Below are 27,975 nucleotides of genomic sequence, written 5' to 3' on the forward strand. Positions count from 1 at the left end.
TAAGGGAAAAGGAATATGAACATAAGTAGCTATTGTGTTTTCCATAACTTGTACATATACTGTCATCTTCCAAATGAACAAACCGCATTAAAAAAAATGAATCAAGAACATAAATGACTCAGTAAATATTGCAGATTCAAGTGCCTCTCTATTCATAATCATGAGGTCCCCTCACTGCTCCATTGAAAATTATACGGATTTGGAGCAATTTTATTCTTTTAGTTCTTGTAAAACTATGAAACAGAAGTATTCAGCCAACTCATCTTTGTCCTTAATAACAGCTGACTCAGTTGTATATTCCTCGTTGAGAGCAAGAACGACGCACCCACGAATCTCTTCCAAGGATGGAAACTTACCCAAAAGCTGGTTTAGACAATCCTATGTAGTACTACCCGATGAAACCTCCAATGGCAATTCAGTCAACCCGGTAATATCTGGAGCTTTGGCGAAGAACAGCACCTTAATTTGAAAAGATGAGCCTTTATCAACAACAGGTGTGCCAATGAAACTGTCATCCTTAAGTTTGATTTCCATCATGCCAATAACAGAAGGCAGGACTGGATTATATCACAAATTGAATCTGTCACTGCCAAAAAAAAAAAAAAACATATTTCAATTTTAAACCATAACTAGTATCTATTTTTTATTTTGGAACGAGGATTTAAATCTTGTTCCGACTTTTCTCTTTTGCTTTTTTATCTATTATTTTTCAATACAACTTTAATCATCATTCACAATTATAATTTTCACTATTCATGGTGGATGATGGATCTTAATATGTGTATATTGAAAAACTTAATGGACAGAAAATCCATGATCGAATCTTTGAGTAGGAAATCATCTACCAACTGTTGAGGCAAATGCTTGGATAGAGTATTTTAGAACAGAATTACATAAATCAAACCAGAATTACACAAATCATGAACGCTACAGATACTCAGCTGATGATTTTATAAAGCAATCAAACCATAAGTCATATCCCCATATGACTTCAAAAATGTCAGCATGAAAGCCTAACTTATCATTTTCCAGATTCTAGAATAAGAACTCATTGTTCAGGTAGGTGAAAGAAACTCTTTTCCTAAATAAAAAAGCAGAAATGGCTTTTTAAGCCATATTCTCAGCCTGCCAGACAGGTTTGTTCCATGTAATAGCAAGATTGCAATAGGATTATAGATTAAAAGAATATAAAAGAGTAAAGTGAAGAATCCTGCAACATAGATCCCCATTGCGCGGTGATCAGCAAGATTACATATGTTAGGAATACAACAAATGACACTACAAGAAAATAATAAAAAAGATAACACACATTTCTGGATGAAAAGAATGCAAAAAACTAACTGCTACCCTGGAATTTCTTCAAGTCAAAAACTTGTGAAAATAAGAACAATGTGAAGTAAAAGAAGTGTGGCAAGCAGTTGCTTTGGGTATTTTTTCCTCTACCTTTTTTTTTTAGTTGTTCTAATCAAAGAAGGTAATGAACAGAGCTTTGCCCATAGAGACAGACAAAACTTGGATAAAATGTTATAATATAACACATGGCCCAATTTATCATCCCATTCTACTCACATCTAATGTGGGGCTGGCTGTCTCTCTGTATTTTATTTTTAAAACCCAGGCCCATTTATTTTTACACGGTAATGCTACATGTCGATGTTTATAAAATCAATGTCCGCCGTTGGATCAGATGAAAAAACCCGTATACATATATATAAATATATATGATGAGAATCAAAGGGTAGGGAAAGGGTAACAAATCACAAACAAACGCACTCTTTTGTTTCCTTTTTTTAATCTCATAAATACGTACAAGCCTGAAACCTCTTTTCTTTTTACGTCCTTGTTTCAATCCTTGGTTTGCTTGGTTGTTTTTAATGGCGCCTTCAAGAGAAGGGCATTACAGGGGAATAAGAAAGAGGCCATGGGATAGATACCACTCAGCTGAAATACGTGATCCATGTAAAAAAACTAGGGTTTGGATGCAAACGTTTGACACAACAGAAGAAGCCAAACCCGAAACCAACTTCCCTGCTCCATCTTCCAAAGCTGTTCTCTCGTCCTAGAAATCAAAGCCATCTAAATCTGAGGAGAAGGTTGTGATTGCGAAGGTACCTTTGGATCAGTTGGAGTTTCCAAAACAGACAAATAACTGTGTAAAGTTGGCAGGAAGAAACTTACAAAAAGGGGCATGATCAGTAATGGTAGAAGTGGACGATCTCATGGGTCTATCAATGCCATTCAACCATTGAGCCATGGTGCCAACAAATGCAACCCATGTGGCAGCAGCATTAAGTGTCGGAGTAGCCCAACTCCAAGTAAATCACACCACGCATCTATCAAAAGATCATTGGGTGAGGATCTTAGAATGCGCCGTGCTGCTGATGCCACTAAAATGAATTGCAAGGAAAAAATCACATTGACATCATCACTAATTTGCAAATCTGATAATATTCAACGTTCTGTTGGGGCTGTAAGTGCTTTGGTTCATAAGAGTGTTTGTCTTAGTTCTCAAATTACAACTCCTACAACAGATGCATTGCTAACTCCTATTGTTGACCTACAAATGTCACCAAAGAAAGCAATCCGCGCTGCAATGCTGAAAAGTCGTTTTGCAAACACCGTTTTGAAAGCTCGACAGAATTTATTACTTGTTAATGGTGTCAAAGCTAATACAGTGAAGATGCAACGGGAACAGGAAAAGGTGGAAACAAGGTTGCGTGAAGAAAAGGCAAAGATTGAAGCTCAGATCAGAGCTGCTGAAGCCGCAGCAAAACTGAAGGCAGAGGTTGAGTTGAAAAAACAACGGGAAAAAGAAAGAGAAGCTGCTAGGGTTGCATTGCAAAGGATGGAAAACACAGCTGGGATTGAACTGAATTTGGAGATTGTAAAGGACCTCGATATTCTGAGTGGATGCTCTCTTTCTCGTGCGAATCCACTGCATCAACTCGGTTTGTTCATCAAAGACGAGAATTAGGAAGACGGCAACAATGAGGCCGATCTGAATGAAGATCTTGAAGAGGGAGAAATACTGTTGTAACCTGTGCTTATGCAAGTGGTGCCTGCTAGATGAACTATATATTGAGAAAATAGGATAGGCACGCAATTTGAAGGAGTCTGACCATGCAATTTTACTTTGGATAAGCAAAGAGTAATAGCATCAAAGAAATTGACACTGTAATAGTAGTGTCTATGATTGTAACATACGAAAAAACTTTAATAGTAATAGCAGTAAAATTTTCATGGCTTGATTACAGTCAAATAATTACAAAACGGGGCAATGGAAAACTGTGAGTAGACTAATGATAACATTGACATTGGCCAGTTCCATTATTTCCAAGGGTCTGCACTCAAACATCTCTATATCCATCCATTAAGTTCAAGACAGAATAAGCCTTTGAAGATGAAATATGATTGCATAAAACAAAATTTGAGAAGATCTTAACTACGTAGAGTCTTATATCAAAGATTCAAAACCAATAGTAAACCATCAACTCCAAACAACCATATGAAGCAGTGAATTATCTAGTACCATTTATCTGTAACATGTAGAAGCACTCATTTAGAGATATAGTCAATCACATATAAAAGAAGCTCCCTCAGAAATTTATCATCCAAAAGAAACTTGGGAGACAACAGTGAATCAAGGCTTGGCAGCTTGATCCACAACCTATGCAAGTATTATTATCTCCTTCAGCAAACTGCCGAAATACAGCATTTTGGCCCCCAAACATAGCATACTAAAACTAAGCTATCACCATATCCTGAATGCCTCTGCTGATCTGTGAAAGCACAACCTATTTAGGATGTACACTGATACATACTAAAAGGTTCTTTCTATCTGGAATTTGGTGGCCGGAAAGGGATAAAAGAACTAATAAATAATTTGGTGGAAGGATAAACCTATTTAGAGTGCACATTAGTTTTTGTGGTCAGACATATAATCAATCACATATAAAAGAACACCTCTCACAAATTTATCAACCAAAAGAAATTTGGCAGCTACAGTGAATCAAGGCTTCACAGCTTCCACAACTTATGCAAGTATTATTATCTCCTTCTACGAACTACCAAAGTTTTGCCCTATAGAAAACTTCCGGCTTCAGCATTTTGGCCCAAAAACAGCGTGGTAAAACTAAGCCATCACAAAATTGTGCTTTCTCATACTTGACTTCTTGAAATCAGTAGCCACCAGAGAGGCCAAAATAAATAGCCACCAGGCACATAATTTTGAAGAGTATGACACTAATTGTTAAATTTTTCTATAACAAGACTAGTAATGGAAGAAGAACCACAAACAGTTTCGAATATTATCACAGATCAAAGAGAAGCCTTCATTTCAGTATCTTGACGGGGTTTGTGGTTCTTGGATGCAAAGCCTACCCAAGTGGCCATAATTATTTGGATTCAAATTTCATTTCTTTTTCTCCATACAAGTTGTTAAGATAAATTTATCAAAAGAGTTTGATAGATATGATCAAATAATATATTGTGTCTAATTCAGTCTAAAAGATTTTATCCATATATACAAGAAAATCATTTCTACAGAGAAGATCCTTCTCAATGAAGCAGAAATCTTTCTTTACCTAGAGTTGGCCAAACTTTTCAGTCAAGACTCTGGCATATGACAATTTATAAGACCTAAAAGCCAGAAACCTAATCGAAGAAACAATAGGTTTTCGGTTTTCCACTGCAGCTTAATCCATTGCTTAGTTCTTTACAAGCTTGATAGTTCTTCCATAGTATTGCATGTTCCTTCGTTCCCAAGCTAACCAGTCTAGGTTGCAGTTCACATTGATTTGGCTAATTCTGCTGCGATTTAGCACAGACTAAGCCATTGAGATTGTGTTATGTTTAGGTTAGGTTAAGTAATTGAAGGAGGTTTCCAAAGTTTCTTGATCTGGAAGCATCTCTTTCTCCAAATTAACCCAATTAGGTATTTAAGATTATCATGACATGAGATGCTCAACCTTAAGGAGCAACATATACATATTTATCTTTGATGTCTTGAATAGATAAAGGGTGAATTTGCCATACCTTTCAGCATTTGCTATCACAAAAGCTTCCAAAGCCCACTTGGGGTAGCACAAATTAGGTATCTTTATCAAAACTTCACCGTCTTGTTTCTGGGTGGCAACAAGAGTCAAAACAACTGGAAGAACCGACCACTACAAAAAAACAGTAGCATGTGAAGGAAAATGAAACGATATATAAAATTTTATATTGGTAAAATGACATTTTTTCCATTCGTAATAAGCACTAATCTTACTCACCAGCTGGGCTGGACCAGGTTGAAAGAAGATGGCCAATGCATAGGCTATAACAGTCACACGGTACGCTAGGCACAGCAAGACAATAAATTTTCCGCGAACAAAGATCTTGGATTTGTGAAGAAATAGAACATAGAGAGATACACCACAGGCTTGATCACAGTATTAAAATGGTCAATTGTGTCTTTGGCCAAAAAGTACGCCAACTTGCCAAGCTGCTTATGCCAGATGCACTCTCTCTCCAATATTGTAATTTATCCAGTGAAAATGATCTCAAAGCTGCTATTTTGCATAGAAGGGCTGAAAACATCAAGAATCATTATGGTGAGCAAGTTAGTTGATATGGAAATCGAATTACCATCGGATTTGCCATCTTAAATCATTATTGATTGTTGCAAATGTATTTTATGGATTCGACATCTTGCAAAATTATTGATTGTTGCAAATGTATTTTAGCCTTGTTTATGCAATTTACACTTCATTTCCAAATGAATCTAATGTTTTCTGAAAAACTAATGACTTTGCAGGAGGCAAAAGTTAAATGAAATTCCTACAGTACTTTTGCAACTTTCATGGGAACAAATCAAAAGAGCAAATTAGTTCGAATATCCTTCTAGCATAAGTAACAATTTTTGTCCGACTTACAGACTGCAATTATGGTATAAGTATAACCAACTGCCCTGAAGTTTTCATCACTTGTTTTAGCTAATGTTCCTAAGCAGGCTCCAGCAAGCAGTAAAATCAGATAATCTATTGCTTGTACCTTAGCTTCCCTCATCCGCTGCTTACCAACCCTGAAATAATTACAGGAATGAAGAAGCGGAAAATATGTATAATCAATGATTCAACATATTTGACAAAAGCTATTAAAAATGTTTTGTATAAATAAGGTTTTAATCATTGATCATTGTACTGATTTAATCATCATAAAAAGTTTGAAGCCACCTGCAATCTTAGCAAAAACTAGATGGTAATTGTCTCTCAAGAAAGCATCTGCATTGCCAGAGTACACCCGGAGTTCTCCTGCTTGATAAGTCGTTAAACTTTAAGAAATTGTAACGTATGCTATCCCCATGCAACTCCACACCACTCCTGACATCTTGCCAAAACTCTCCAGCAAAAGATCTTCCTCCATTCCAGCACGAGCAGGATTTGTCCCATTTGCTGAACCTACAACCACGGAGGGTGTAGCAAGCCAAGCAGCATTTTGTCTGCAGATCAGGGGGGATTGGGTACCCATTGTAAAGCATCCATCTGACAGGAAGTTCTTTATAGTTCAGACCTGAGCATGCACTTGGTTTTACCATACCATCTAAAATGTCAATAAAGTGGTCTGGAGGATTAACACATTCTGGGACATGGATACCAAGGCCTGCAAAGTATTCTTCTGCTTTCCTTGCTGAACCATGGTAGACAGTGAGACCGCATTTTGCCAAAAGCACTGGATCATCGAACATTTGGTACATTGCATAGCTGAAGCAGAAATTTCAGCAATTAATAGAGGAAAATTTCTGTAAACGCACACTCCTTAGAATCTAAAATGAATTTTAGAACGACTTTTCTTAACTAAGTTTCTAACTCCAGAGAATCAGTTAATATGCTTATTATATGCAAGGAGACAGCAGTTAGCAGTCGGTGACTGAAGCAAATTCATGAATACCAGATTGAAAATGTAGACTTCTGATAGAAGAATCATTACCTCGGTTGATGAAGCACCATGCAGATATTTACTCCTTCAAGAGCTTCTCGTCTAAGTGCTCTAAGAAGCAGCTGAGAGGATGCACTGTCCAAACGAGATGTGGGTTCATCCAAGATCAAAAGTAATGGTTCCATGACCATCTCCAATACAACATTTACTTGCTTCCTCTGGCCCCCTGAGATACCTCGCTTCTCTACAGTTCCCACCAAGGAATCACGCACCATATGAAGCCCCAAAGACTCAATAACTCTTTTAACAAGAAGAACTTTATCTGGTTTTGATAAATGAGCAGGCAGTCTTCAATATTATGAAGTTTCTCACGTAGGGAAAATAGCAGTAGTCAATACAAAATAACTGACAGGAAAATAATCCAGAAGATCAAATATAATTCAAGTATGCTGTCAAAAGCTTGTAAATCACTTCAGGAGTATCAGTCATAACTATAAGTGAACTCTAATGTTGTCATCTATAAGAAACACCTTTCAGCAATAACATGACAGCGAAAGAAACAGGTCAAAAACTAGGGTTCTATATTCTGGGGAAGGTGGGTGCATTGGTATTGGGGGTTCTTGGGGGGGAATGGATATGGGAGGGGAGGAGCCAATCAATTCGTGTTCAAGTGGAATTGAATGCGATTTGATTCCTAGATATTAAATACATCCATGGCGAACTGGTTGAAATAAAAATAATAACTAAAGGTTCAGTTAAAAGTGGAAGGTTATTTTCCGTTAGTATAAAAGAGGAAGGTTCAGTTATCACCACCACTCAATAATATCAGCCCACTTACAGCAACTTACAAACATAAAAAGTGACATGGTCCAGAAAGGGAACAAGAATAAAATTTGCAATATGCACATGTGTCAGTTGGTATGTTGCTAATGTAAAAGGGTTGAATCTAGCATACCCGCACTTAGTATTAAACCATAGATTCCCTGCCACTGTCAAGTTCCCATGCACGATATCATCTTGTGGTACAAAACCAATTATTTTCCTATATAAGCAGATTGATTCATTCTTTCCAATGAAACTGGCAAAGCATCAGAGCTCTAGGAGAAGCGACAAAGTGTAAGGAAGAAAACTAATACCCACAACTGCAAGGCTTTTCCTGGGTCATTGTAGGACAATATGACCCTGCCAAACAGAAAACATCGCTACTGCTATGAACATCAGCCTATATATTGGCTCCTCCACAAGTATGGTTTGGCTGTCCCAGAGGCAGCTGGAAATATGAACGTTCTCATAACCATAGGCCATTCAATTTGAAAGCAATGTTTAGAAAAGTATGAACTTACGGCTCACATATGCCAATAGTATTATTGAGTGTTGCAACCGGACAATGGGAACCCAATGGGCAAGCTTTAGAAAGACGGCATCAAATAAAGGATAAGCAAAACAAAAAGAAATATCTTTTAAAACATGTTAAGAAAACACTAATTAAGAATGGAATGATACTTAAAAGATGAAAAGAAACAAGGGCATAAGCTAACAGAAGATACTTAAGAATCATTGGTAATTAATGTTGCATATTTCATTACTATACTAGGCAATACAGAAACTTAAAAATGTAGAAGTATGAAAATTAGAGAGCAGACTAGAGATTACTAACACTAGGAAGAAAATTGTAATTTGTTTTGCAGGATTCTTAATAATAAATAAAAATTGCTATCTAGGATGAAATCATTTAAAAGATTCTCAGATACATTATTTGGCCTCAAACATGGTATGGACAAAAAAAAAAAAAAAGCTATCACCATCTTCCAATTTCATTAAATTGCTCCTCTTATCCTTAAAGCTATCATTCCATAACAAACTTTTAACTTTAATATCATTAAAGCCATCAAAACAAATTGAGACCCAAGAAAGATACAATCTAGGAAATAAGTAAAACAAAGTAAAGGAATCACCTTGAAGAGTGTTGTTGGGTCGTTTTGGTTTGATAGAAAGTGAAGGAAAAGCTGAAGATAGATTGTGAATTCTGGGTGAAAAAGAATGCAATAAACCAACTGCTACCCTAGGATTTCTTGAACTTGTGAAAACGAGAAGAATGTGAGCCGTCTATCCTTTAATCCTTTAAATCAGTCGTTATGTTACGGGTTACAGGTAGCGTAATCATCCAACACCCTATTCACCGATGTATATAATACGATTTGAGGCTTTAAAAGTAAATTAAAATTTATATATATATACACGTACGAAGTAAAATATATTCAATTAGATATATAATAAGATTTGAGGATTTAAAAGTAGATTAAAATTTTTAAATATATATATATATATATATATTAAGTAAAAGAAGCGTGGTAAGTAGTTCCTTTGGCTATTCTAATGAAGGGTTAAATATATACTTGATATTTGAATTTTATAATTTTTTTATTGATATTTTAAAAAAAATTATAATATTAGTATCTAAACGTTTAAATCCATTATAATGTTGGCATATAATATTAATATTATTAGTCAATTTAATTGATATAACATTAACATTTAATAAAATATTAACATATAAATAAAAAAAATTTAATCAGTATCATATTATCAATATCAAATCATCTTTAAAAGAAATTTTCAAAAAATTTCTAAAAAATTTTGAAATTTTCTAAAAATAGTTACAAAATTGTCAAAAATTTTAAAAAAATTATTTAACAAATTTCAAAAATTTTTAAAAAATTCTAAATTATAAATAATTTCTTAAAAATTCAAAAAATATTAAAAAAATTCTCATCAAATATAAATTTTTTTAATTCTAAAAGTTTTTTAAATTTTTTTAGAAATTAGAAAAAATCTTTAAAATTTTTTAAAAATTCTAAAAATTATAAAAGTTTCTAAAAATTTTTAAAAACTTAAAAATAATTCTAAAAAATTATAAAATTTTTTAAAATTTATAAAAAAAAATTATTAATTTTAAAAAAATAGAAAAAAACTAAATTTTTTAAATTTTTCAAAAAAATTAAAAAAATTATAGGAAAATTTAAATCAATTATTAAATTTTCTAAAAAAATTTCAAAAATTTTAAAAATTTTAACAATATATTAAAATTTATTAAAAATTATTAATATAAATATTTATAAAAATTAAATTTTTTTAAAGTTTAAAAAGCTCACGAAAACTTAAAAAACTAAAAATAAGAAAAAATCTAAAATCTTTTAAAATTTTTTTAAAACTTAAATAATTTCAAATTTTTGAAACATTCTTTAAAATTAAATAAATAAATAAATAAATAACTTAAAATTTAACAAAAAATCAAAAAATTTCAAAAAAATTTAAAAATGCAAAAAATATAAAAAAAAAATTGAAATTGTAAGATTAGAAAATATGAAAAAAAATTTAGAATATTTTTAAAACTTTTAAATTTTAAAATTTTTTTAAAATTATTACTTTTATTTCAAAATATTTTTTGTTTTTTATTTTAGTCTTTTTGAATTTTTTATATTTTTTCTAATTTTAACAAATTTTCTAATTTTATTAGAATTGTCTTTTTTTTATTCTTTTAATTTTTTGAATTTTTTTAAAATTTGAAAATTTTTTGAAAATTTTTAAGTTTACTTAATCTTTTTTGAATTTCCTTAAAATTTTCTAGAATTTTTTTAAAATTTTTTAATTCTTTTAGGAATTTTTAAAAGTTTTTAATTTTTTTAAATTTTTCAAAATTTTTTAATTTTTAATGTTTTTGAATTTTCTAAAAAACTTTTGAAATTATTATAGAACTTTTAAAAAATTGTTAGAGTTTTTGGAAATTTTTCAAAATTTCTTAGATTTTTGAATTTTTGATGATTTTTAAAAATTTTAAATTTTTTTTGAATTTTTAATTTTTTAAAATTTTTAATTTGAATTCTTTTTTTTAATTTCCAAAAAAGAATAAAATTTTTAGAAAATTTTTAAGAAATTTTAATTTTTTTTTGAATTTTTGTTTTAAAGATGACTTGTCATTAATAATGTAATAATGACCTTTTTAACACATGTCAATATCTTATTGGATATTCATACTATATTGACAAAGTTATTTAATAGTGTTAGTCTTAAAGACCAATATAATAACAAATTTGAACATTTAAGTGCTAATGCAATAGAAAAAATTTTTAAATACCAATATGACAAAAATTATAAAATTTAGGGGGTCAAATATGTATTTAATCTTTTAATAAATAAAATTTTGTCTATAGAATATTAAAAACATGGCCTAATTTGTCTACCCGCCTACCCATTTGTCTTTTTCGGGTTTGAGATCCAACATGGCCCAATTTGTCTACCCAATCTAATGCGTCGTTGGCTGTCTGCCATTATTTAAATATTTTATTTTTAAACCCAGGCGCCATTGTTTTTGACACGGTAATGCTATATGTTGATGTTTATAAAATCAATGTCCGCCGTTGGATCCGATTCAAAAGAGAAGAAACCTATACATACAAGGAGAATCAATGGGTTGAGAGAGGGTAATAAATCACAAACAAACGTACTCTTTTGTTTCCATTTTTTAATCTCATAAAAACATACAAGCCTGAAACCTTGTTTCTTTCTACGTTTTTGTTTCAATCTTTGGTTTGTTTGGTTGTTTTTAATGGCGTCTTCAAGAGAAGGGCATTACAGGGAAATAAGGAAGAGGCCATGGGGTAGATATTATACAGCTGAAATACGTGATCAATGTAAAAGAACTATGGATACGTTTGACACAACAGAAGAAGCAAAACCTAAAACCAACTTCCCTGCTCCATCTTCCAAAGCTGTTCTGTCGTCCAAGAAATCAAAGCCATCTAAGTCTGAGGAGAAGATTGTGATTGTGAAGGCGCCTTTGAATCGGATTGAGCTTCCAAAACCGACACATAACGGTGTAAAGTTGGCAAGAAAAGACTTACAAAAAGGGGTGGTCAATAATGGTAGAAGTAGGCGTGCTCATGCGTCTATCAATGACATGCAACCATTGAGCCATGGTTCCAACAAATCCAACTCATGCGGCAGCAGCATTAAGTGTCGGTGTACCCAAATTCCAAGTAAATCACAGCATGCATCTATCAAAAGATCATTGGGTTCGGATCTTAGAAAGTGTAGTGCTGCGGATGCCACTACATTGGATTGCAAGGGAAAAATCACATTGACACCATCACTAATGAGCAAGTCTGATAATATTCAACGTTCTGTTGGGGCTGTAAGTGCTTTGGTTCATGAAAGTGTCTGTCTTAGTTCTCAACTTACAACTCCTACAACAGATGCATTGTTAACTCCTATTGTTAACCTACATATGTCACCGAAGAAAGCTCTTCGGGCTGCAATGCTGAAAAGTCGTTTCGCAGATACCATTTTGAAAGCTCAACAGAATTTATTACTTGTTCATGGTGCAAAATCAGATCCAGTAAAGATGCAACAGGAAAAGGAAAAGTTCGGAAGAAGGTTGCATGAAGAAATGGCAAAGATCGAAGCTCAGATCAGAGTGGCTGAAGCCGCACCAAAACTGAAGGCAGAGATTGAGTTGAAAAAACAACGGGAAAAAGAAAGAGAAGCTGCTAGGATTGCATTGCAAAGGATGGAAAGCACAGCTGGGATTGAACTGAATTTGGAGATTGTAAAGGAACTCGATATTCTGAGTGGATGCTCTCTTTCTCGTGGGAATCCACTGCATCAACTTGGTTTGTTCATCAAAGATGAGTATTTGAAAAATGAAGACAATGAGGCCTGTCTGAATCAAGATCTTGAAGAGGGAGAAATACTGCTGTAGGTGCCTACCAGATGAACTATATATTGAGAAAAAAAGGATAGGCATGCAATTTGAATTAGTCTGACCATGCAATTTTACTTGTGGATAAGCAAAGAGTAATAGCATCAAAGAAATTGACACTGTAATAGTAGTATCTATGACTGTAACATATGAAAAAACTTTTACAGTAACAGCATCAAAAATTTCAAAAGAATAACAAGCGAGACCTGAATGGCAAAAGGCTGCTACACAGAGAAAGAGAGAGGATTAAGATCCACAAACAATGAGGAAATTCAAGTTATTTACTCATTTCTTCCTGGCTTAGCATCTTAAACTTTCCATGTTACCATGGCTTCGTGTCTGCGTATGCATGTGCACATGTATGTTCACATGCAGGTATGCATGTTATTGTGCGTATTTGCCACACCATTAGTCCTCACCATAGGAGTAATTGGGAGAAGCATGAAACAAATAATGCATGCAACTCTAACCAAATAAAAGTTATGGGGTCATTTAGAAGAAAATTTGCAGTTTGCTTAAAACAAAAATTACTGGCCGAATTGCAACCAGTGAGGCCATCCATGGCATTACATGGTGCAATTTCATCAAGGGACTACTAAGTATCTGAAATTGCTATGCTCATATGTATCAATAAAGCTTTACCTGTTCTACAAGCCATCCATGAATTCTTTGACCCCAGTACCACCATTGCTCTTAGCTGCATCTTGAAATTCTTCCGCAGCCTTCTCTGGCTTTATCTGTGTTAAAGCTATAAATTTAACTTACTGAGTAGACAGGGCAGAAAGAACATTAAAAAAATAACTAGTAGATAGTTATCTCTTACAGAATAAATAACCTCAAGGATTACATGCAACAGACAGACAAGAATCTTCAGAAGAAAAACTAAGAGAAACTTGATTAGGAAGTTTATTCAATATACCTCAAGAGCAAACAAGGGAAAATCAGGTCCTTCAACTGGTACTAGTGTTCCTCCAGTCAAATCCTAGATCAAAAATAAACAGACTGAGCCCCGACAACATATAAATGCAGGAAGAAAAGCATTGGAAATAACAAGGGAGTGGATTTAAACCTGAGCAAAAGAATCACTCAAGGAATGGGCTGGATCAGTTGAAACCACCAGATTATGGTGTCCATTATTTGAAATTTTACTGCTAGTGAAGCAGCGCAACTTGTCTTCCCTACACCTCCCTTGCCACCGAGCATGTAATACTTAAGTTGGGTCCTAGAAACCATGTCATCGAACCCTGCAATATCTTCTGCAGCAGTAGCCACAGAAATGGCCATTAAAGAGAAATTTCTTCACTAAAATTGTTGCATAATGAATCAACTTTGACTTTCTATTACGACATTGTCATTGCCCAATGATTACATTATTTGGCCTCAAAAAAGCTATGGAAAAAAAAAAAAAAAAAACTATCACCATCTTCCAATTTCAGTAACTTTCTCCTCTTATCCATTAAAGCTATCATTCCATAACAAACTTTTAACTTTAATATCCATTAAAGCTATCAAAACAAATTGAGACCCAAGAAAGACACAATCCAGGAAACAAGTAAAACAAAGTAAAGGAATCACCTTGAAGAGAGTTGTTGGGTCGTTTTGGTTTGATAGAGAGTGAAGGAAAAGCTGAAGATAGACTGTGAATTCTGGGTGAAAAAGAATGCCAAAAACCAACTGTTACCCTGGGATTTCTTCAATTCAAAAACTTGTGAAAAGAAGAAGAATATCAAGTAAAAGAAGCGTACCACGCAGTTGCTTTGACCACTTTTTTCCTCTGCTTTTTCCTTTTTTCTTCTTATAGTTGTTCTACGCACATAATTTTGTCAGTTAAAAATAACGTGTAAATGATATATTAATTCTTACAAATTATTTAAATTTGATTCAAATAAAATTTAAATTTAATTTAATTATTATCGAATCGAATTTAAATATTTTTATATCGAGTTCAAATAACTCGTAAATTTAATTAAATTTTTATATTTAAATATATTTTTATTATTTTAATTAATAAAATATTTTAAATTTAAATTTAAATTCCAATACAAATAATCAAATTTTTATTAAATATAAAAATTAAATTTATTTTTACATATTAATCGAATGTAATTGAATGAATTTAAATAATTTAATTTTTATGTTGACTCTAAATAAAGCTAAAAAATATAATTTAATTTGAATCGAATTTTAAATTTTAATTTAAACTTAAGTTTAAATTTAATACTGTTTCAATTAAACTTAATAAATTAAAAAAAAACTTGGATAGAATATTATATTATAATCTAAGAAATAGCCCAATTTGTCTACCCGTTTACCCATTTGTCTTTTTCGGGTTTGAAATCCAACATGGCCCAATTTTTTAATGTGACGTTGGCTGTCTCTCATTTTTTAAATATTTTATTTTTGTAACCCAGGCCCTTTTTTTGCACGGTAATGCTATACGTTTATGTTTATAAAATCAATGTCTTCCGTTGGATCAGATTAAAAGGAAAAGAATCCTATATACATGAGGAGAGTCAAAGGGTAGGGAAAGGGTAATAAATCACAAACAAACGTATTTGTTTCCTTTTTTTAATCTCATAAACACGTTAAAGCCTGAAACCTCGTTTCGTTTGACGTTCTTGTTTCAATCTTTGGTTTGTTTGGTTGTTTTCATGGCGTCTTCAAGAGGAGGGCATTACAGGGGAATAAGGAAGAGGCCATGGGGTAGATACTACGCAGCTGAAATACGTGATCCATGTAAAAAAACTATGGATACGTTTGACACAACAGAAGAAGCCAAACCTAAAACCAACTTTCCTGCTACATCTTCCGAAGCTGTTGTCTCGTCCAAGAAATCAAAGCCATCTAAGTCTGAGGAGAAGGTTGCGATTGTGAAGATGCCTTTGAATCAGATCGAGCTTCCAAAACGAACACATAACCGTGTAAAGTTGGCAAGAAAAGACTTACAAAAAGGCATGATCAGTAATGGTAGAAGCGGGCGTGCTCATGGGTCCATCAATGCCATGCAACCATTGAGCCATGGTGCCAACAAATCCAACTCATGCAGCAGCAGCATTAAGTGTTGGTGTACCCAAATTCCAAGTAAATCACATCATGCATCTATCAAACGATCATTGGGTGCGGATCTTAGAAAGTGTAATGCTGCTGATGCCACTAGATTGGATTGCAAGGGAAAAATCACAGTGACATCATCACTAGTGAGCAAGTCTGAGAGTATTCAACGTTCTGATGGGGCTGTAAGTGCTTTGGTTCAAGAGAGTGTTTGTCTTAGATCTCAACTTACAACTCCTACAACAGATGCATTGTTAACCCCTATTGTTGACCTACAAATATCACCGAAGAAAGCTCTTCGCGCTGCAATGCTGAAAAGTCGTTTCGCAGATGCCATTTTGAAAGCTCAACAGAAGTTATTACTTGTTCATGGTGCAAAAGCTGATCCAGTGAAGATGCAACAGGAAAAGGAAAAGTTCAAAAGAAGGTTGCATGAAGAAAAGGCAAAGATTGAAGCTCAGATCAAAGCTGCTGAAGCCGCACCAAAACTGAAGGCAGAGATTGGGTTGAAAAAACAACGGGAAAAAGAAAGAGAAGCTGCAAGGATTGCATTGCAAAGGATGGAAAACACAGCTGGGATTGAACTGAATTTGTAGATTGTTAAGGAACTCAATATTCTGAGTGGATGCTCTCTTTCTCGTGGGAATCCACTGCATCAACTTGGTTTGTTCATTAAAGACGAGTATTTGGAAGACGAAGACACCGAGGCCGGTCATAATGAAGATCTTGAAGAGGGAGAAATACGGTTGTAGCCCATGCATATGCAAGTGATGCCTACTACATGGACTATATAATGAGAAAATAGGATAGGCATGCAATTTGAAGTAGTCTGACCATGCAATTTTACTTCTGGATAAGCAAAGAATAATAGCATCAAAGAAATTGACACTGTAATAGTAGTATCTATGATTGTAACATTTGAAAAAACTTTAACAGTAATGGCAGCAAAAATTTCATGGCTTGGTTACAGTCCAATAATTATAAAATGGGGCAATAGAAAACTGTGACTAGGCTAATGATAACGTTGACATTGGCCAGTTCCATTAATTCCTACGGTCTGCACTCTGAACTCAAACATCTCTATATCCATCCATTAAGTTCGGGAAGATTAAGCTTTTGAAGATGAAATATGATTGCATAAAACAAAAGTTGAGAAGATCTTAACCACCTAGAGTCTTATATCAAAGATTCAAAACCAATAGTAAACCCTCAACTCCAATCAACCATGTGAAGTGGTCAATTACCTACTACAATTTATCTGTTAACATGTAGCAGCAGTCATTGAAGCAGAAAAATGAACTCAAATCTTAATCCCTGTATATTACTCACAACATGTACAAATATCTACAAGTACGTCAGGTTGTTTAAAAGAATCATGAATCGTAAAGATAAATGCAAAACAAAAACTCTATAAACACTCATTACTGATGAAATTGACGACCCCGAAAAATTTGCTCATACAAATGACAAGCCTCAATCAGTTATGTATGGTTTACCTTGGAGCCATTGAGACTGAAATATCAGTAGGCAAACCAATCTTGTCAGCCCAATTTTTTGACTCCAAATAAAACTTTGAAACCTGCCCTGCAACCTTGTTCATATCCGGCCTTTTCCCTGGATCATCCTCCACAAATTCCAATGCCACCAAGACCATCTTCTCAGCCACTTCCACTGGAAAGTAGTCCTTCAACCTCCTATCCACCCACCTCCTCACCCCTGCACTGCGTCCAGCTGCTGCCCCTCCAGCAGTATCCATAGCACTCAATCTCTTACACCCTCCATTTCCTTCAACCAAAGACTTCAAGGCCTCCTGTCCACTCAACAGCTCCAAAACCACAACCCCAAATGCATAAACATCTGATTTCTGTGTCACCAAACCACTAAATTGAAGCTCAGTTGCCAACTACGCTCTAGTTCCTTCAATCTTCATATCTTTAATATTTGATCTCCCAAGAATTTTTTATCCCTTCTCTTTTGTCACTTCCCCGCATAGCTTAGCAGTGCCAAAATGAGTGTTTTGGAGGTTTGGCTTGAAATTATGTAGTTGGAGTTGTGAAAGTAGCTTGAGGAAAGAACTAAATTGTTGGTTGTGGAAGTGCTGGAAGATGGGTCTGATAAAGAAAATGAAGATTTTGTGGATTTTGAGGCTTTGGGTGTTTGGGATGAAGATGAAAAAGATGGTCCTTTTGAATTTAAAGATCTTGGTTGAATTAGAACTGTACTTTTCTTTGATCTACACGTTAGGAATAGAAAAAAAAAAGGAAAAAATGACAAATTAAATCTAGGCTTTTTGGCAGACACTTGTGGTTTTTATATGTTGAACCACCAAATTCTACTTCAATTCTTCCCCATGACTGGGACTATTTTTGACAACCAGAAAAGAATATGTGAAAGACTATGACAGTAAACTCATTTTGAAGATTTCTGATAATGCCATGGGAGACTGCCATCCAATAATTTGTAGCATCATTGTCAGCTGCGGGCTGCTTTACTTGAATATATGTTTTTTTAACCATTTTTTATTGGCAAAACTAGACATGTCAATTTTTATTTTTTTTTTTTGAGTTTTCAGTCTGGTAGAACAAAGTTCCAGACACATTATTCCATCTAAAAGGAAATTATATTTTGCCAACTTCCTTAGAGCAGGATATCCTTCTGATTCAAAATTCAATTTCTTTACTCTATAAAACTGGTTTAGAAGAATCAATGTGCTCATCAAAATTGATAGGATTCCTCAACCAATACATTTTGAACTTGAACTCTTTCCAAAACAATGACATCTTGCCAGCCATTCCTGGAAACCGGACTATCAAATAAACCAACTCCCTAATGTACAAATGAGTATACGAGTAGGTAGAATAACCTAAGTAATGAAGTTAACACTGATCAATTCATTGATGTACAACAAAAGATATGGCACCATTCACCCAAAGAATGAGATCATCACTCACATGATTTTCCTGTTGCTGAAGGTGCAACGTTGCCATGAAACTATAGAGCTTAAGGATTCCACTTCTGAGGATGGAATTAGAAGGCAAACAAATGCTAGACTGGATACAGATTTTCACTTCTTCTGGAATGTAATCATACCAATAAACGCAATTAATCGGCTGATTACACCAGTGAGAATGAGGATGACTATACAAAGAGTCCATTCATGTAGATTATATCCACTTTTCAGGAGTGCTCCACAGCGAGAAATTAACCACACTCCATAGTACCTGAAATGTAACATGATCCTTTTGGTAAATGAGATTTTCGCTGGAAAGAACCAAAAAACTTTACGAGGAAACACTAAGGGAGAAAAAAGGAAAAAAAAAAAAAAAAAAAAAAGCAGTTGGATATAAGTACTATAGTGGTGCTCTATTTGAAAGATGATAAATGGTGTGCATCAGAAAACCTATGATCTTATTCAGGTTTTCTAACTTTCCACGATTACTTCCAAAAATTGTGGATGTCAACCCTGTGTTCAAAACAACATCCACAGAGGTGTTGTTACATCCAAACCACGGATTCTGAATGAGCCTCTGCCTGATCATGGAAACCACAACCTATTTATGATGTACATTAGCACATACCAAAAGGTTCTTTCAAATCAGAATTTGGTGGATGCAAATGGGCTTAAAGGATAAATTATTTGATGGAAGGTCACAGCTCATTAGGTTTTGTAGTTAGAAATATAGTCAATCACATACAAAAGAAGCTCTCTCAGAAATTTATCATCCAAAAGAAAATTGGGAGACAACAGTGAATCAAGGCTTGGCAGCATGGTCCACAACCTATGGAAGAATTATCATGTCCTTCAGCAAACTGCCAAAATTTTTCCATATAAAAACCTTCCAGCTTCAGCATTTTGGCCCCAAAAAACAGCATAATAAAACTAAGCTATCACAATATTCGGAATGCCACTGCTGATCTGGGAAATCACTACCTATTTAGGATGTACACTTACAAAAAGGTTCTTTGTAACCAGAATTTGGTGGCTGGAAAGGGACCAAAGGATACTAATAAATGATTTGATTGGAGGATAAACCTATTTAGGGTTCAAATTAGGTTTTGTGGTCAGAAACATAGTCAATCACATATAAAAGAACCTCTCAGAAATTATCAACCAAAAGAAACTTGTGAGTAACAGTGAATCAAGGCTTCACAGCTACCACAACTTATGCAAGTATTTTTATCTCCTTCTACGAACTACCAAAGTTTTGCCCTATAAAAACCTCCAGCTTCAGCATTTTGACCCAAAAACAGCATAGTAAAACTAAGCCATCACAAAATTTTGCTTTCTCATATTTGACTTCACGTAAGTCAGGAGCCACCAGGCTCATAATTTTGATGAGCATGGCACTATTCATTAAATTTTTCTATTACCAAACTAGTAATGGAAGAAGAACCACAGACAGTTTCGAATATTATCACAGATCAAAGAAAAGCCTTCATTTCAGCATCCTCCCAGGGATTGTGGTTCTCAGATGTAAAGCCCACTCAAGTGGCCTTAATTATTTGGGTTCAAATTTCATTTCACTTCCTGCATGCAAGTTGTTAAAACAAATTTATCTAAAGAGTTCCATAGATATTATCAAATAATATATTCTGTTTAATTCAGCTGAAAGATTTGATCCTTAGACATACAAAAATCATTTCTACAGAGAACCTTCTCAATGAAGCAGAAATCTTCCTTCACCTAAAGTGTGTTGGCAAAACTTTTCAGTCAAGACTCTGGCATATGACAATTTATGAGACCTAAAAGCCAGAACCCTAATAGAAGAAACAATAGGTTTTTGGTTTTTCACTGCAGCTTAATCCAATGCTTAGTTCTTTACAAGCATGATAGCTGTCCATAGTATTGCATGTTCCTTCATTCTCAAGCTATCCAGTCTAAGTTGCAGTTCACATTGACTTGGCTAACTCTGCTGCGATTTAGTACAGACTAAGCCACTGAGATCGTGTTATGTTTAGGTTATGTTAAGTAATTGAAAAAGGTTCCTAAAGTTTCTTGATCTGGAAGCATCTCTTTGTCCAAATTAACACAATTAGGTATTTAAAATTATCATAACATGAGATGCTCAATCTTAAGGAGCAACATATGCATATTTATCTTTGATGTCTTGAATAACAAAGGGTGAATTTACCATACCTTTCAGCATTTGCTATCACAAAAGATTCCAAAGCCCACTTGGGGTAGCACAAATTAGCTATCTTTTTCCAAACTTCACCATCTTGTTTCTGGGTGGCAACAAGAGTCAAAACAACTGGAAGAAGAACCGACCACTACAAGAAACAGTTGCATGTCAAGGAAAGAGAAAGGATATATAAAATTTTAAATTAGTAAAAAGACATTTTTTCCATTCGCATTAAGCGCTAATCTTACTCACCAACTGGGCTGGACCAGGTTGAAAGAAGATGGCCAATGCATAGGCTATACCAGTCACACAGTACACTAGGCACAGCAAGACAATATAATTTTCCGCAAACGAAGATCTTGGATTTGTGAAGAAATAGAACATAGACAGATACACCACAGGCTTGATCACAGTATTAAAATGGTCAACTGTGTCTTTGGCCAAAAAGTAAGCCAAGCTGCTCATGCCAGATGCACTCTCTCTCCAATATTGCAATTTATCTAGTGAAAATGATCTCAAAGCTGCTATTTTGCATAGAAGGGCTGAAAACATCAAGAATCATTATGGTGAGCAAGTTATCTAATATGGAAATCAAAGTACCATATGGATTCAACATCTTACATCATTATTGATTGTTGCAAATGTATTTTAGCCTTGTATATGCAATTTACAATTCATTTTCAAATGAATAGAATGTTTTCTGAAAAAATAATGACTTTGCTGGAGGCAAAAGTAAAATGAAATTCCTCCAGTCCTTTAGCAACTTTCATAGGAACAAATAAAAAGAGCAATTTGGTTCTAATAAATCCTTCTAGCATAAGTAATAATTGTTGTTCAACTTACAGACTGCAATTATGGTATAAGTATAACCAACTGCTCCGAAGTTTTCATCACTTGTTTTAGTTAACGTTCCTAAGCAGGCTCCAGCAAGCAGTAATATCAGATAATCTATTGCTTGTACCTTAGCTTCCCTTATTCGCTGCTTACCAACCCTGAAAGAGTGAAAATTTGTCAAGTATTAAAATAAATAACATGAAAATTTTGAGTGTATTCACCACTGGATCGTTAATTCAAAAGATTATACAACATTTACCCCCTGGGAAAAATTTATCAAGTAAAAGCCATTAAAGACTCATAACAATAGTTATAGAAAGGAATATTATTTTTTTTTTTAATTCATAATTTAACATAAATTATCTTTTGAAATTTAAAACCCAAAGGCCATCATCTTTTCAGACCAATTTATATGCAGAATCACCAAGATCTCAACAAACTCAAACAGACAAAAGCAGAGCTTTTGAAGCAGATCATGCCTAAAATTTTAATGATTCTGTTTTGCCCCCTGCGAAAACTTATAATCAATGATTCAACATATTTGACTAAAGCTATGAAAAATGTTTTGTAGAAATAAGGTTTTAATCATTGAACATTTTACTGAATTAATCATCCTAAAAAGTTTGAAGCCACCTGCAATCTTAGCGAAAACTAGATGGTACTTGCCTCCCAAGAAAGTATCTGTATTGCCAGAGTACACCTGGAGTTCTCCTGCTTGATAAATCCTTAAACTTTAAGAAATTGTGACGTATGCTATCCCGCTGCAATTGCACATTACTCCTGACATCTTGCCATAACTCTCCAGCAAAAGATCTTTCCTCCATTCCAGAATGAGCAGGGCTTGTCCCATTTGTTGATCCTACAACTGCTGAGGGTGTAGCAAGCCCAGCAGCATTTTTCTGCAGATCAGGGGGAACAGGGTACCCATTGTGAATCATCCATCTGACAGGAAGCTCTTTATAGTTCAGACCTGAGCTTGCATTTGGTTTTACTATACCCTCTAAAATGTCAATAAAGTAGTCTGGAGGATTAACACGTTCTGGGACATGGATCCCAAGGCCTGCAAAATATTGTTCTGCTTTCTTTGCGGAACCATGGTAGACAGTGAGACCCCCTTTTGCCAAAAGTACTAGATCATCAAACATTTGGAACAAGGCATAGCTGAACCAGAAATTTCATCAATTAATAGAGGAAAAAGACTGTAAACTCACATTCCTTAGAATCTAAAATGAATTTTAGAAGCTACTTTTCTTAACCAAGTTTCTAACTCCAGAGAATTAGTTAATATGTTTATTATATGCAAGGATACAGCAGTTAGCAGTATGTGACTCAAGCAAATTCATGAATACCAGATTGAAAATGTAGACTTCTGATTAAAGAATCATTACCTCGGTTGATGAAGCACCATGCAGATATTTACTCCTTCAAGAGCTTCTCGTCTAAGTGCTCTAAGAAGCAACTGAGAGGATGCACTGTCCAAACCAGATGTGGGTTCATCCAAGATCAAAAGTGAAGGTTCCATGACCATCTCCAATCCAACATTTACTCGCTTCCTCTGACCCCCAGAGATACCTCGCTTCTCTATAGTTCCCACCAAGGAATCACGCACCATCTGAAGCCCCAAAGACTCAATAACTCTTTCAACAACAAGAACTTTATCTGGTTTTGATAAATGAGCCGGTAGCCTTCAATATTATGAAGGTTATCACGTAGGGAAAATAGCAGTAGTCAATACAAAATAACTGACATGGAAATAATCCAGAAGATCACATATAATTTAAGTATGCACAAAGGAATGTCAAAAGCTAGTAAATGACTTCAGAAGCACCAGCCATAACCATAAGTGAACTCTAATGTTGTCATCGATAAAAAAAACCTTTCAGCAATAACATGATAGCAAAAGAAACAGATCAAAAACTTGGGTTTTATTTCCAGGGAAAGGTGGGCACATTGTTATTGCGGGCTCTTGGGGAGGAATGGATAAGGGAGGGGAGGACCCAAACAATTCATGTTCAAGTGGAATTGAGTGCTATTTGATTCCTAGATGTTAAATACATCCTTGACGAATTGTTTGAAATAGAAATAATAACTAAAGGTTCAGTTAAAAAGGGAAGGTTATTTCCCATTAGTTTGAAAGGGGAAGCTTCAGTTATCACAGCCACTTGACGATATCAGCCCATTTATAACGATTTAGTCCAGAAAGGAAGCAAGAATATAATTTGTAATATGCAAATGTGTCAGTTGGTATGTTGCTAATCTAACAGGGTTGAATCTGGCATACCTGCACTTAGCATTAAACCATAGATTCTCTGCAACTGTCAAGTTCCCGTGCACGATATCATCTTGTGGCACATAACCAATTATTTTCCTATATGAGCGGATTGATTCATTCTTTCCATTTATAAGAATCAAACCAGTCATCTTGCAACCTATTGCCTTTCCAGCCAGAGCAGAAATAAACGTTGTTTTTCCAGCACCTGAAGGGCCCATGACAGCAGTGATGCGACCAGGCTTAATTTTTCCAGTAACACACCTCAAAAGATGCTTGCCTTTTCCTTTCAAAGTGAGCGTAAGGTCTTTGAAAGAGACCTCAATCAGAGGCCTTTTCCTGATTTCAGGATTAATAGCCATAGAAACCACTCCTGAGAATGTAAGATTTTTATTTTCTTGTTGCATTGCTTTCTCTTTCTCAAGCTGAGCATATGCATACTTAAAGATCTGGCTATGAGTATGAGGCTGCTTTCCCTTTGGCATATCGCCTTCAGATTTTCTATCATGGGTACCAACATCAAATCCATCATAATTGTCAGGGTCATCTTCAATTTCATGCATCATCTGCATCAAATGGCCAGGTTCCATTTGCTGTCCCTTGGATGGTGCAGATGATGACAGAGACTCACTTGAAGTACTCATATGAGTGGGAGCATACAAGTCTTCATCTGTTTCAAATCTTGTTTGGTCCAATATTTTAAGTTCCTCGGGATGCTTTGCAGGCTTTTTAAGAGAAAATGTCTTTGAAAATTGAGTTTGCAGTCCACTTGCATGTTTCTTAGCTGCATTCTTAGCAGTTTTCCACCTTTGACGTGCTTTTGCTGTCTCCCTTGCACTTCTTGCTGCTGCTTCCCTGGCTTTGGCCAGTCGTCTTTCCCTTGTGTTGAGTACTTGGTCAGAACAGTTGTAGATAATGAGGAGCAGAGTAATTGTAGCAGCCTGCATAAGCAAAGGAGATTTTTTATTATTATTTTTGGATGGTTGTCTAAGAAGCTATAAGCATACTTCCGCAAGTATGTCAGATTCAAATGAGGAAAAAAAAAAGAAATACCAATCAAATTGAATATCGTAAGAATCCGAAAATAAAAATTAGTGATTATACTTATGGCTCCGAAGTAAAGCAAACAACTTACTATAAGCATAATTCCATAGGCATGCAAATCTTGATTTGATGTGTTTGAATTGCAAGAAGTCAACCTGAAGCAGCCTGCAAGATCAATGAGGGTAAAACAAGCAATCCAGGCAACATGAAGCCTCACCCCAGACATAAACCATAGGATCCGAAAAATTAATCTCATAAAGTCACTCATGCCTATATATACCCCAGTGCAGTTAGATGTAATATGCAAAATAAACAGTCTGAGCAGAGGGCTTACGTTTCTCAGATGTTGAACCCATCCTGCAGTAATGTCTGCAAAGGCAAACAAAAATGTGATAGCATCAACAAAAATGAATATGAAACCACTGAAGTTTTAGTTATACATAGACATAACGCAAACGAGATAATTAAATATTTGCATACGACAAACATAGAAACAATGAAACTGGCAAAACATCAGAGCTCTAGGAGAAGTGACAAAGTGTAAGGAAGAAAACTAATACCCACTACTGCAAGGCTTTTCCTGGGTCGTTGTAGGACAATATGACCCCGCCGAACAGAAAACCTCGCTACTGCTATGAACATCAGCCCATATATTGGCTCCTCCACAAGTATGATTTGGCTGTCCCGGAGGCAGCTGGTAACTATATCTGAAAAACCATATCAATAGTTTTTTAATGTGAACATTCTCATAACCATAGGCCATTCAATTTTAAAGCAATGTTTAGAAAAGTATGAACTTACGGCTCACATATGCCAGTAGCCTTATTGAGTGTTGCAACCGGACAATGGGAACCCAATGGGCAAGCTTTAGGAAGATAGCATCAAATGAAGCATGAGCAAAACAAAAAGAAATATCTTTTATAACATGTTAAGAAAACGCTAATTAAGCATCAATGATACTTAAAGATGAAAAGCGACAAGGGCATAAGCTAACAAAAGATACCTGAGAATTACTGGTAATTAATGTTGCATATTACATTACTATACTAGGCAATACAGAAACTTAAATCTAGAAGTATGAAAATTAGAGAGCAGACTAGAGATTACTAACATTACGCAGAAAAATGTACTTTGTTTTGCAGGATTCTCAATAATAAATAAAAATAGCTATCTAGGATGAAATCATTTAAAAGATTCTCAGATACTTACGAATCATGCACGTAAGACCACGAGGGCAGAAAAAGCCCTCACAACAAGCCTGACAATCATGGATCCTATCAGGAATGACTAGAGAATTTTCAAGGTCAACCTTCTGGTTCGGACCAATACTACAAGCCCATCCTGGCTCACAACCAGAAACCCATGAGGTCAAATTACAGTTTTTGTTAGGCCTCAAAGTAGTGGCACTTGAACTTTTAAAAAAAGTATCAAAGTAGAATTTTGCCTCTGCTGCTGTGCACAAGCGCCGCATAATATCTCCTGTTGAACCAATGAACACGACAGTCCACACTAACATGAGAGAGAGCAGAATAAAAGAAACTTTTAAAATATCTAATTCTCATTCAATCCAACTAGTCTCAGTTCGAAGTTTATGGTTGGTTTTTTGAAAGAAATCTCTACTTAAAGCTATAACTTATGTTAAGGCAACATAATTTAGAAGTAAAGCTAACTACAATGTTTAGTAAAATAGTATTGGAAGAACACTGTCAAGCTTCAAAATTTTGTTCTCATCTCTTTCTGCATTTCCTTAGCTATCAAAAAAAGTAAGTACTTACATTCTTGCTAATTACGGATATTGTACCTTTAGTTTTCTGAATACAGGAAGCCAAGAAGTCCAAATTTGATGAAAAATCAAATGCTTTATTCCAATCAGCATCCCTGAAACATAGAGGCAGCTTCAAATTTTAACAAGATCCAATTCAATTGTATGCACAAATACATAAAACTAAGAAATAAGTATCACCCTAGAAAATTTTGTTAAAAAGTAAATGAAACTAACATGCAACTGAATAGAATAAAAAACCAAAAAAAAAAAAAAAAAATGGAAATGGCATGGCATAGCAAAGTATAAAATAAATGAGCTTAATACAACTAATACAAGCTAATCTTCTTCAATTAAGCAAGAACCTAAAGCAACGTTAAACATAAATGATAAAACAAATTCAAGTTCCAATGTTTCCAATTTTTTCCCTCATCAATTCTATTTATAAGATGTACAATGAACAAGTATAACATAGAAAAAGAACAGGAAAACTCACTGGTCGTTTATGCAGAAACTGGCCTTGTCACTAATATCCTTACTAAGAAATTTAGTAAGATTAGAAAGCCTGCTATTTACAAGTGCTGTAATAAAGGGAAGAACGGAAGAATTGTCCACTTGACCATAATCATTCAAATCTTGACATTGTACCATATTCACCAAGAAACTCAAAACTACAAAAACCCAGATTGAAACTGCCCAAAAAGTGCAAACTTTTAGCTTCTTTAAACCCATTTTGAGCATTTGAAAAGAAACCCAACAAATAGACAATTTCGTTCTTTGGACAAAAAAAAATGGAACTCTGCTTTTCAGTAAAGATAAAAATGAATGTTGGAGCTAAAGAAAATTGTCAATGAGGAAATATTAAGAGATCTGGGGTTTGCTTAAGGAACCATGTGTTGAATTTTAAAGGTCAAGCTTTTATACATTTCAGGGGAAAAAAATCCTTCATTTTTATCTCTACTTTCCTTCCTTTTTCATGCCAAAGGCAGGGTGAGAACTGAGAAAGCCAGAAGGAAAGAGTTGAACCGAAATGATATGTGGGACCGTTGTAAGAGAAGACCCTGTCTCAATGACCTCTTGCTTGTTTGCCGGTTTTAGCGGCAAGGACATGTTTGTTTGTTATTATTATTAGATTCCTATTCCTGTGTGAATGACTTCAGAATGTGAAGGCTTTAGCAGTAGTAGAAGTAAATTATTGTATGTCTGGTTTGAGACCAAT

At 34.7% G+C, this 27,975-nt stretch overlaps 3 protein-coding genes and 1 pseudogene across 24 annotated transcripts; 2 read left to right on the top strand and 2 right to left on the bottom strand.

The window, feature by feature from the left end:
• Nucleotides 1-27,895, bottom strand: LOC111310324 (ABC transporter G family member 24-like). Of its 21 annotated transcripts, none has more exons than XR_016330353.1 (18): nt 27,253-27,848; nt 26,796-26,872; nt 26,204-26,473; nt 25,796-25,859; nt 25,555-25,701; nt 25,329-25,363; nt 25,086-25,159; nt 23,963-24,891; nt 23,070-23,366; nt 22,348-22,842; nt 21,691-21,839; nt 21,100-21,389; nt 20,862-20,995; nt 14,249-14,319; nt 13,743-13,929; nt 13,593-13,655; nt 13,316-13,410; nt 11,845-11,969 (listed from the first exon to the last, which is right to left on the bottom strand). XR_016330353.1 is itself a non-coding variant. In XM_089748471.1 (17 exons), exons 1-16 carry the CDS (start codon nt 27,495-27,497, stop codon nt 8,077-8,079), a joined length of 3,450 nt encoding a protein of 1,149 aa, XP_089604597.1. In that variant the 5' UTR covers nt 27,498-27,849; the 3' UTR covers nt 7,868-7,957; nt 8,052-8,076. The 21 variants fall into 21 exon arrangements, 13 of the variants coding, with proteins under 13 accessions (XP_089604604.1, XP_089604597.1, XP_089604596.1 ...); XR_016330352.1 differs by having other exon boundaries at nt 11,891-12,023; XR_016330356.1 differs by lacking the exon at nt 11,845-11,969 and adding an exon at nt 14,419-14,479 and having other exon boundaries at nt 13,097-13,410.
• LOC111309543 (ABC transporter G family member 28-like) lies at nt 2,417-8,001 on the bottom strand (annotated as a pseudogene). Its single transcript, XR_016330497.1, has 7 exons — nt 7,871-8,001; nt 6,967-7,263; nt 6,244-6,740; nt 5,913-6,059; nt 5,271-5,567; nt 5,035-5,165; nt 2,417-3,059 (listed from the first exon to the last, which is right to left on the bottom strand). The product of XR_016330497.1 is annotated as an ABC transporter G family member 28-like (transcript).
• Nucleotides 11,429-12,673, top strand: LOC111309544 (uncharacterized). Its single transcript, XM_022908575.2, has one exon. The coding sequence runs from the start codon at nt 11,522-11,524 to the stop codon at nt 12,671-12,673; it is 1,152 nt and encodes a 383-aa protein (XP_022764310.2). The 5' UTR covers nt 11,429-11,521.
• Nucleotides 14,995-16,808, top strand: LOC149513407 (uncharacterized). Its single transcript, XM_089748482.1, has one exon. It carries the CDS (start codon nt 15,325-15,327, stop codon nt 16,318-16,320), a length of 996 nt encoding a protein of 331 aa, XP_089604608.1. The 5' UTR covers nt 14,995-15,324; the 3' UTR covers nt 16,321-16,808.
• Nucleotides 27,896-27,975: the final 80 nt, after the last annotated feature.

Source organism: Durio zibethinus, chromosome 19 (genome assembly GCF_047325235.1).
Source record: "Durio zibethinus cultivar Kanyao isolate XHJ-2024 chromosome 19, ASM4732523v1, whole genome shotgun sequence".
In the NCBI taxonomy this organism is placed as follows: domain Eukaryota; kingdom Viridiplantae; phylum Streptophyta; class Magnoliopsida; order Malvales; family Malvaceae; genus Durio; species Durio zibethinus.